Genomic DNA, 11,487 nt, shown 5'->3' with positions numbered 1-11,487 from the left:
CGTTACCGTTCTCCTGTCCGGCTCCTCGTCCCCGTTACCGCTCCTCCTGTCCCCGTTACCGCTCCTCCTGTCCCCGTTAACGCTCCTCCTGCCCCCGGCTCCTGTCCCCGTTACCGTTCCTCCTGTCCCCGGCTCCTCCTGTCCCCGTTACCGCTCCTCCTGTCCCCGTTACCGTTCCTCCTGTCCCCGTTACCGTTCCTCCTGTCCCCGTTACCGTTCCTCCGTTCCCGTTACTGTTCCTCCTGTCCCCGTTACTGTTCCTCCTGTCCCCGTTACCGTTCCTCCTGTCCCCGGCTCCTCCTGTCGCCGGCTCCTCCTGTCCCCGTTACTGCTCCTCCTGTCCCGTTACGTTACTCCTGCCGTTACGCTCCTCCGGTCCCCGTTACCGTTCCTCCTGTCCGTTCCGTTCTGTCCTCCTGTCCGTCCCGCTGTCCGTACGTTCCGTCCCGTTCCTCCTGTCCCCGTTCCGTTCCTCTGTCCCCGTTACCGTTCTCATGTCCCGTTACGTTCTTCCTGTCCCCGTCGTTCCTCCTGTCCCGTTACCGTTCCTCCTGTCCCCGTTACTGTCCCCTGTCACGTTACCGTTCCTCCTGTCCCCGGCTCCTCCTGTCCCCATTACCGTTCCTCCTGTCCCCGGCTCCTCCTGTCCCCGTTACCGTTCCTCCTGTCTCCGTTACCGTTCCTCCTGTCCCGGCTCCTCCTGTCCCCGTTACCGTTCCTCCTGTCCCCGGCTCCTCCTGTCCCCGTTACCGTTCCTCCTGTCCCCGGCTCCTCCTGTCCCCGTTACCGTTCCTCCTGTCCCCGTTACCGTTCCTCCTGTCCCCGTTACCGTTCCTCCTGTCCCCGTTACCGTTCCTCCTGTCCCGTTACCGTTCCTCCTGTCCCGGCTCCTCCTGTCTCCGTTACCGCTCCTCCTGTCCCCGGCTCCTCCTGTCCCGTTACCGCTCCTCCTGTCCCCGTTACCGTTCCTCCTGTCCCCGGCTCCTCCTGTCCCCGTTACCACTCATCTTGTCCCCGTTACCGTTCCTCCTGTCCCCGTTACCGTTCCTCCTGTCCCCGGCTCCTCCTGTCCCCGTTACCGTTCCTCCTGTCTCCGTTACCGTTCCTCTGTCCCCGGCTCTCCTGTCCCCGTTACCGCCTCCTGTCCCCGTTACCGTTCCTCCTGTCCCCGTTACCGTTCTCCTGTCCCTGTTACCGTTCCTCCTGTCCCCGTTACCGTTCCTCCTGTCCCCGTTACCGTTCCTCCTGTCCCCGGCTCCTCCTGTCCCCGGCTCCTCCTGTCCCCGTTACCGTTCCTCCTGTCCCCGTTACCGTTCCTCCTGTCCCCGTTACCGTTCCTCCTGTCCCCGTTACCGCTCCTCCTGTCCCGTTACCGCTCCTCCTGTCCCCGTTACCGTTCCTCCTGTCCCCGGCTCCTCCTGTCCCCGTTACCGTTCCTCCTGTCCCGTTACCGTTCCTCCTGTCCCCGGCTCCTCCTGTCCCGTTACCGTTCCTCCTGTCCCCGTTACCGTTCCTCCTGTCCCGGTTACCGTTCCTCCTGTCCCGGTTACCGTTCCTCCTGTCCCGGTTACCGTTCCTCCTGTCCCCGTTACCGCTCCTCCTGTCCCCGTTACCGTTCCTCCTGCCCCCGGCTCCTCCTGTCCCCGTTACTGTTCCTCCTGTCCCCGTTACCGTTCCTCCTGTCCCCGTTACCGTTCCTCCTGTCCCCGTTACCGTTCCTCCTGTTCCCGTTACTGCTCCTCCTGTCCCCGTTACCGTTCCTCCTGTCCCCGTTACCGCTCCTCCTGTCCCCGTTACCGCTCCTCCTGTCCCCGTTACCGCTCCTCCTGTCCCCGTTACTTCTGTGGAGTTTGCACATTCTCCCCATGTCTACGTGGGTCTCACCCCCACAACCCAAAGATGTACAGAGGAGGTGGATTGGCCACACTAAATTGCCCCTTAATTGGAAAAAAAATGAATTGGGTACTTCAAATTTACATTAAAAAAAATTAAACCTTCCTCACTAACTAGATTATTCATCTTCAGCTAATTGAATCTCTAGATATTTCCAACAGCCAGCAAAGTGTCTCCCTTCTCTCCAGAAGATGTTGAGTCATTGCCGGTACAGATACGATGGGCCAAGTGGCCTCCTTCTGTGATTTTGGGAGGGATCTCATTCCACAGGCACTTAACCACTAATCAGAGCCTCATTTAAGTGTTTGTTTTCCATGTGTGGGCATCAATATTGAGTGTTCAGAAGGGGTTCACCTGTGAAAGGCAACTGAACTAAGTTCCAATTCTGCCCTCATTTGAGACACATCCTGTGGTTGTGTTCAGGTGCAGCAATCCCGGCTGATCATTCCCCCCTCCGCGCCCCCTCCCCTCCCCCTCTCCCCCTCTTCTCCCCCCCCTCTCCCCATCTTCTCCCCCCCCCTCCCCCTCTTCTCCCCCCCCCCTCTCCCCCTCTTCTCCCCCCCTCCCCCCTCTCTTCCTAACTGATGATCACTATCATCACCTTTTACTCAATTGAGATCAACTAACAATTGATCATTGACCAGGAGAGAAAACCACAGCATCTTCCAGGTCTCTTTATCCCAATAGCACATCTGGTAAGAGATGTCAGTCTCGTTATTGTAAAATGTGTCGGCTGAACATTAGCAACCAGCAGTTTTTGCTTTTGTTCTTTGTTCCAGATTATAACAGCGTCAAGCTCCACATTGAAACCCAAAAGGACAGACTTTTTGCGTATCGAGGGGAGAATGTGACCCTGACCTGCCACTACCGTTATGAGCCAGTGGTGAACATGACTCGAAAGGTCAGAGTTAAATGGTCCAAACTCAACATGGACTTCTCCAAAGAGAGCGACGTCATTGTGGCGATTGGATTGCGCCATCGCAGTTTCGGGGAGTTCCGGGGGCGCGTTTACCTGCAGCAGAATGAGGAGCGGGAGGCGTCACTGGTCATCACCGATGTCAGGCTGGAGGATTATGGGAAATACAAGTGTGAAGTGATTGACGGGCTGGAGGACGAAAGCAGTATTGTTGAGTTGGAGTTACGAGGTAATCCCGCGCTGAGCAAACGGGTGGACATGAGCGAACGGCACAGCCTGCTAACAGCTCGAGTTGGGAAGAGAGTTATCCGAGGGCTGACCTTTTAACGTCTCCCCGTGGCCGATTTCAGAGCAACATTGGCAAAGTATTTCTTCACACAAAGGGCAGCGGAAGTCTGGAGCTTCTCCCTGAACATCTATTCAGGCTAGGTCAACTGAAAATATCAAAGCTGAGATTGATAGATTTTTGTTGGGCAGATGTATCCAGGCTATTGATCCAAGGCCAGGAAATGGAGTTAAGATATAGGTCAGCCCTGGTTTAATGGAACGGTAGAACCAGCTTGAGGGGCTGAATGGTCTAGTTCTAGTCCTATGTTCTTAAACATCTGTATTCTGGATGGGGGTATGTCAGTGGGACATAAGAAGGGATCAGCTATAGTTCTACAGGTGTGTTACTCAGACGACTATCCACCAAATATGGACTTAGACTTTGAGTGTTGGCACTTAATTGAATATAGGGGCGTTTCACAATCAAGTCAGACCTGTGCGTATACATGAGCTGGATTGTTGTCAGCAGTGAAAGCCTGGTTGGTTTTCCAGATCCCTTCATTACAGGAAGGAGCTGTAACTAATTGCAGTAGCCCCAATTGATGCCGTAACTAAGATCAGCTGAGGCAGTACAGACCAGGGATTGATTTTCCTCATCTTGATGGTCCAGATTGAATCCTAAATGGTGTGGTTGCCAACTGAGCTACGAACAACCATTCAAACCCAATTAACATTCCAGGTGGCATAGAATAGATGATATCGCTCTTTGAGCACCTTTGATTTGATTTGATTTGATTTGATTTATTGTCACATGTACCGAAGTGCAGTGAAAGGTATTTTTCTGCAGCCAAGGGAATGTACACAGTACGTATATAGTAGATAAAAAACGAATAATCAACAGAGTACATTAACAAATGGTACAGGGACAAACAGTGATTGGTTACAGTGCGGAACAAGGGGCCAAACAAAGCAAATACATGAGCAAGAGCAGCATAAGAATAGTGTTCTTACAGGGAACAGATCAGTCCGAGGGAAAGGCGTTGAAGAGTCGAGTAGCTGTGGGGAAGAAGCTGTTCCTATGTCTGGATGTGCGGGTCTTCAGACTTCTGTATCTTCTGCCTAATGGAAGGGCCTGGAAGAGGACAAAGCCTGGGTGTGAGGGGTCTCTGACAATGCTGTCTGCCTTCCTGAGGCAGCGGGAGGTGTAGACAGAATTAATGTGCAGGTGGCAAGCTTGTATGACATATTGGGCTGAGTTCACCACGCTCTGCAGTTTCTTGCGATCTTGGGCCGAGCAGTTTTTGTGGAGACTCAACAGATTCTCATGCCTTCTCTTTCAGGTGTGGTCTTCCCTTACCAGCCACATCATGGCCGGTACCAGCTGAACTTCCATGATGCCAAGCAAGCCTGCGAGGAGCAGGATGCCATGATCGCCTCCTTTGAGCAGCTCTTCCAGGCCTGGGAGGATGGATTGGACTGGTGCAATGCTGGCTGGCTGATGGATGGGTCAGTCCAATACCCCATCACCTTGCCGCGAGGGCCATGCGGTGGCAAAGGCAACTCGGCGGGCGTACGGACCTACGGGCAACGACACAAAAACCTGCACCGATACGATGTGTTTTGCTTTGCCTCAACTTTGAAAGGTATGGACAGCGGAGAGTTTGTGGTGAGGCGACATTGAACTTCAAGCTGTGGGAGTGCACAATGGTGGGAGAATAGGAATTTGCGCCTGTGGTTCTGTACACAGTGGATTGCCAGCCACAAATATGCCACATGAGGTTGGCTTGGAGCCGAGAGTAAATGCCTTCCTGAAGAAAAGAACGGGAAATTAGAGATGGGAGTCTGTCCTCCAGCCTTGTGTCACTCTTGTGCGCCTCCTGTTGATAATAGTGTGGACTGAGATAAGCTCTCAGGTGTGTGGTTCCCTTCCCATCGGCATCACTGAGGCTGGGAATCCACTCAGGGTTCAAAACTGCGTGAGGTTGGGAGAAAGAGGAAGCAAGGCAGAAAATCACGTGCGTTAGCTGTCGTGTTGGCATGGCGATCACTGAACAGCTCAATGGGCTTTTATCAAGGTGCAAAAATAACTGAAGTTGAAAACCTGCAGGAGGTAGAGTGGAAAGTTAGGCTGGTTTAGCACAGTGGGCTAAACAGCTGGCTTGTAAAGCAGAACGAGGCCAGCAGCAAGGGTTCAATTCCCGTACCAGCCTCCCCGAACATGCGCCGGAATGTGGCGACTCGGGGCTGTTATGGACCAGGGTTTAGAGAACCTCAAAGTGTATCGTGGAGTTCGCCTGACCCACAACGTTTAATAGATTATGGTATGGGGAGCATGCGGGCCTACTCTACAGGTGAGGTACAGCAGAAATGGAAAAGTATTTTTTAAAGCAAAACAATGTTTATTCTATGAATTCAAGTTAACCTTTTTAAAACATACAGTGAACATCTTAGCAACCATTAATTCCAATACAACCCCCAAAGAATACAATGCTAAGTAATCGTTTAAGCTTTCCTTTTAACATCCATACGACTTAAAACAACTTAGAGTTGGGTAATAAATGTTGGTCCAACCAGAGACACCCACGTCTCCTGAACAAGGATGGAGAGAAGATTCACCAGGATGTTGCCTGGGATGGGGCAATGTGAAGAGAGGCTAGATAGGCTTGGGTTATTTTTATTCGAGCAGAGAAGACGGAGGGGACCTGATTAGGAGGGGCATGGACAGGGTGGATAGGAAGGAGAAGCTGTTCCCCTTAGTTGAAGTGTCCAAAGCGAGGGGGCATAATTTTAACGTGAGGGGCAGGAGATTTAGAGGGGATTTGGGGAAACACATTTTCACCCAGAGGGTGGTGAGAGTCTGGAGTGCACTGCCTGAGGGACAGAAGAGGCGGGATACCTCACAACCTTGAAAAAGTATGTGGCTGAGCACTTGAAATGTCATAACATTTAGGGCTATGGACCAAGTACTGGAAAGTGGAACTAGTGTAGTTTAATTGTTATTTTGTCAGTGCAGACTCGATGGGCCGAAGGGCCTCTTCTGTACTGTGTGAGTCCCTCAAACCTAATTTGATACGATCATGACTGAGCTGTTTGTGTTCGAGTTCTACATTCCCATCTATCCCCGATAACCTTTCACCCCATTGCCTAACAAGAATCTATCAACCTCCACCTCAAAAATATTTAATGACCCCCGCCCAACACCACCACGTCCTGAGGCAAAGTTGGCGAACCTTCTGAGAAGAGGACGTTGGCTGACATGAGAGTGCAGTATCGGCGGAGTGCAGCAGTCTCATAGGTACTGCCTTTTGTATGAGGTAACGAACCGCCTGAACCCTCAGGTGGACTTAAAAGATCCTGTGGTACCATTTTGAAGAAGAGCAGAGAAGACCCCCCTCCCCCCTCCGGGGTCTTTGCCAATCTTTATCCTTCAAGTTGGCAGGGCGCCAAAGGCCGTTCGCGCCAGCCGGCGGAGCGGGAGCCACTCCGGCGCGGGCCTAGACCCTAAAGGTGCGGAGAATTCCGTACCTTTGGGGAGGCCCGATGCCGCAGTGTTTCACGCCACTCCGTCCCGCCGGGACCCCCCGCCCCGCCGGGTAGGGGAGAATCCCGGCCATTGTGTTGGATGTTTGGACAACAGTCTTGCCCATGTTTGCCCAGTGCAGTGAGTTTAGGATATATCAAAGCAGGATGTTTTTTTTTTTCTTTATAAATTTAGATTACCCAATTATTTTTTCCAATTAAGGGGCAATTTAGCGTGGCCAATCCACCTACTCTGCACATTTTTTTTTTGGGTTGTGGGGGCGAAACCCATGCAGACACGGGGAGAATGTGCAAACTCCACACGGACAGTGACCCAGCGCCGGGATCGAACCTGGGACCTCAGCGCCGTGAGGCGGTTGTGCTAACCACTAGGCCGCCGTGCTGCCCTACAAAGCAGGATGTATGACCAAAATATGACCTCTCGATTATGATCTATTATTCTCTCTATACCATAACACCCATATTGGAGAAACAAATTAAGTTCAACCATTGACAAAGCACACAATCTGGACTTTGTGGCATCTTCCTGAGCACTATTAGCTACATTGACTGCGACCACACTTTAGAAAAGCACTTAAGTGACTGTAAAGTGCTTCAAGATGTCCTGAGCACAGAAATATTAAAAGTGTGAGTCTTTCGAAGACAAATCAGTCTTTGGCATGTTGACTAAGGGTGTTGAAATCCCTGTCGGAGCTCTAGGTGCACGTGCACCACTTTGCTTTGTTAGATATTCTGAGGCAGATTGTTTGCTTCCTGTACTGACTCCGATCTCTTTGTCAATGTCCCTGTGACTTTTTTTTCTAGGTAAATTGTACTTCTTACGCCATCCAATGAAGTTCAACTTTGATGAAGCTGTAAAAGCTTGCCGTGACGATGGAGGCCAGATCGCCAAAGTGGGCCAGCTCTATGCTGCCTGGAAGTTCCTCAAGTTCGATCGCTGCGAAGCCGGGTGGGTTGCCGATGGCAGCGTTCGCTACCCCATTGCCTTCCCGCGGCCCAAGTGCGGCCCATCGGAGCCTGGGGTTCGCTCTTTTGGCTTTCCCAGGAGGGAGAATGGAAAGTTTGGGGTCTACTGCTTCAAGATGAGCTAAGGGCCAGGGGTGTGTCTGTGTTGATCACAGGAGGACCTACACTTGAATCACCCTCATTATATGGAGCCAATACTCATCTTTAAAGGTGAAATCAGATTATTTAAGAAAACAGTTCAAATATAATCGTTCTGTTTCGACCCTAATCCTATTTGGAAACTTTGTCGTAATTTGCATTAATTTGAACTTTTCCACACACATTTATCTTTTTAAATTTCATAGAACATTTGCTCACATGCACTTCAGGGGGGTTCTGTTAAACAAAAATATTAAATCCAGCCTGTAAGAATTCACTAAGGCAGCTTTGGGAGACTAACATTTCTTACTACACCGTGAGACGTATTGTCATACATATTGTCACTTTTCCATTCAGAATCGCTGTTCCCCTGACTGACTCTTCCCCAGTTCCCCGATCCCCTTGTTCCTTTTCCCATTGCTGTGTCCTCATATAAGAGTCCAGAATGGTTCAGACAGTGATCACAGTCATTGCAACCAGGAATCTAACCAACTTGTTTGGAGGGAATGGCCCCTGGCGTGAGATATTGTGTTGGATTTTTGGGCAATGTGTTGGCTGATATTTGCCCATTGCAGTGTAGTCAGTTTAGGATATATCAGATATGCCCTTGCCCATTGCAGTGTAGTCAGTTTAGGATATATCAGATATGCCCAAGATATGACCTCTCGATTATGATCAATTATTCTATCCGTACCATAACACCCATTTTGGAGTGTCAGTTCAACCGTTGACGCTTAACTACCAAGTTACAGAATAGTTATTGTCCCAACATACAGCTCTGTAACATCATCTGCACACCATCTTGAAAACCTGCCGCAGAGGAATCTAGATCCAGTCCTTGGGTGTCTACGTTTAGCTGCACGCAATGTAAAAAAAACTTTGACCTTCATATGGCACCTTATATTTACTGCTTTGTGGTAAATGTCTTGCAAATTAAATTTTCTTCTATATTTTGAATTCACAGTTGGTAAAAGCAGATGAGTTTGTGATGCCAAAGCTTAAAAGAAAGATTGGGAGGATGATATATGATCATGATCTAGGATATTATTTCTGATGGAAAGTTCTCTTTATTGAGGGAGCAAGAGGCAGAGGGTGGAATTTTACACCGAAGGGATCTTATGGTTCGCCCACCACATTTTATGGCCTAGCCCCTGCCGCGACGGAGCTGTAAAACTCCTCCCACAGGCTAACTCAAAGTCTCCCCAACCCTCCAGGATTGGCCTGGATACCCCAGGATTTGAAGATGAATCTCCAGGACGCGGTGTATACCACCCTGGAGAATCACTGGGACAGCACAAAAGATTGTCAGGTTTGTTTGTCATTTTCTTTGAAGGTTTTTTGTTTAAACCAATATAAAAAACACTGAAAATAGGGAAAAAAAGGGCAGCACGGTGGCGCAGTGGGTTAGCCCTGCTGCCTCACGGTGCTGAGGTCCCAGGTTCGATCCTGGCTCTGGGTCACTGTCTGTGTGGAGTTTGCACATTCTCCCCGCGTTTGCGAGGGTTTCGCCCCCGCAACCCAAAGATGTGCAGGGTAGGTAGATTGGCCACGCTAAATTGCCCCTTAATTGGAAAAAATGAATTGGATACTCAAAATTTATTTTTTTTTTAAATCGGGAAAAAGGCTTTTTAGCTGTCAGTCAATGGTCATCCAATTGGGTAGTGACCCTTTATGCTTTCCATTTGGCGTAGGAAGGCAGTGCGCCAAAAGATTTGTGTATGGCAGGGAGCGTGGGGGGAAAGTCATGCGTTGAAACACCTAATCACAGTTGGCAACTTGACATCTCATTGAGATAACAAGGGTCAGAGTCAAATGTCCCCTTTTTCATCCAGATCCATATTGATGCGCCCTCTAGTGGGAAAAGCAGTTCACTTCCAGTTCCTGCAGTAAATAAGGGTGAGTAATCACAGAGGGGTGGATTCTACATTGCCCGAATTGCTGGTATCAGGATTCCCGATCAGCTGGAGAATGGCGGGTCACCTGAAAAACAGGTTGACACGGGTGCCAGTGCTCCGCTGCTCCACCGCCAGCCTCAGCGAACTACTGGCCCGACGCCTGCGGCACCATGTATTTAAATCCGATGACGGGCTTGAAGCCAGAATGCCGCCCCCTCCGGTGTGTTCCATCCCCAAATGATGGCCGTTGAGCGGGAGCAGGGAGGGAAGTAAACGTCTGAGACTTTTCGGGCTTCCTTGGGGTTGTATGCCTGGAGCTCAGGGAGTAGCGGGAATGACTTGGTGGCAAGTGCATGGACTTGGGGTGTCACCCTCATGATCAGGGGGAGACCCCCATTGCTGCATTAATTCATTAAACCCCCCCCCCCCCAGCTGCAACTTACAGGCTCCTGGCTGTTAATACTGCTGACGGTATCCTGCAAATGTTTATAAACACCCTTGCTATGATTGACAGCTCCTCACCACATCAAAAGCAGCTAAATTATCTTGCTTCTTCTTTTTCGCAGTGATATCCTTTTGACGTGATAAGGAGCTGTCAATCATAGCAAGAGTGTTTATACACATTTTGGTTAGCCTCAAAGCAGGGTAATAGAAATGCATTCAGACCTGAAAGGAAAGATAACTAAACAATCTACCACAGAGCTGTGCCTAACTCATAAAACTGTCAATCACAGGCTAATGAAAGGTTTTGTCTCAGTGAAATTGAATGGGAATTTTGCAGTTCAAAGGCTGTCAGTGTGTTTTGAAGCCTGTTCTGGACTTTTGAGGAAGCCTCTGACACTTGTATCAGTTTCTGCTTTAAAGACTTTTGTCTGAGGCAGCAGACAGCAGGAAAGGGTAAGTGAAAATGCAATGAGTTTTCACTCTACTGCCTGGACTGCTCTTCAGCTTTCAGACGGGGTGAGGGACCTGATGGGGTGATTGATGTGAGTCTCTGATTGGGGGTCGGTGGAGGAGGGTGATTGGGTCACCCTCATGCACACGTGCTTTGGGGGTGGGAAGCGACCCGTTATTCCAATGGTGGTGGTGGGGGAAACATTGCCCCTCCTTGTCAGTAGGGGTGCAGGATTAGGATTGTGGGGGGGGGTGGGGTGGGGGGTGGGGGGGGGGGGGGGTGGGGGGGGGTGGGGGTGGGGGGGGGTGGGGGGGGGTGGGGGGAGGGAGCCTGCCACTGGACCTCGGGATCCGCCCGCTCAAAAAGGCAGCCCGATACTAGGATTCTGACAGAATCCGGCAGGTCTCCACCGACATTTTTTGCAAGGTTTTAAAATTTTTTAATTTAAATTTAAATTTTTCCAATTAAGGGGCAATTTAGCATGTCAAATCCACCTACCCTGCACATCTTTGGGTTGTGGGGGTGAGACCCACGCAGACACCAGGAAAATGTGCAAACTCCACACAGACAGTGACCTGGGGATCAAACCCGGGCCCTTGGCACCATGAGGCAGCAGTGCTAACCACTTGTATTTGCATGGTTAAGGATTGAGACTCGCACCTGGGCCCTGCCCCTAGTGGCATCTGAGACCAGTTCCGATTCTCCACTGACGGGAGCTCCAGAATGGAGAATCCCGGCATAGTCCATAATCAAACTACACATCTTGAAGTAGACCACCAAGGATCAGCACTCTCCTACATTCATGTAATGAAGTGACAAGAAGGTAAATACGGGAAGAGCAGCTGACAGAGGTATGGACAGGAACATTGTGTGTGGAGGTGAGTATTTATCCCCAATCACATGCACATTGTCAGATGGGCCCTGTCTAGTCCATCTCTAATCTTCAGTTGGATCAGCTTCAGACTTATTGGGATGAC

General features: G+C 50.4%; 1 protein-coding gene across 1 annotated transcript in view; it reads left to right on the top strand.

The window, feature by feature from the left end:
• LOC119974815 (hyaluronan and proteoglycan link protein 3-like) overlaps positions 1-9,158 on the top strand; it is a 22,240-nt gene extending 13,082 nt beyond the window's left edge. The window contains exons 3-5 of the mRNA XM_038814085.1: positions 2,673-3,038; positions 4,417-4,719; positions 7,421-9,158. Coding sequence (XP_038670013.1) covers positions 2,673-3,038; positions 4,417-4,719; positions 7,421-7,707 — 956 coding nt within the window. The 3' untranslated portion in view covers positions 7,708-9,158. The remainder of the gene's footprint in view (positions 1-2,672; positions 3,039-4,416; positions 4,720-7,420) is intronic.
• Positions 9,159-11,487: the final 2,329 nt, after the last annotated feature.

This window comes from Scyliorhinus canicula, chromosome 12, assembly GCF_902713615.1.
Source record: "Scyliorhinus canicula chromosome 12, sScyCan1.1, whole genome shotgun sequence".
Lineage (NCBI taxonomy): Eukaryota > Metazoa > Chordata > Chondrichthyes > Carcharhiniformes > Scyliorhinidae > Scyliorhinus > Scyliorhinus canicula.
Note: the sequence above shows the minus strand (reverse complement) of the source record. Positions and strands in the feature narration are given on the sequence as shown.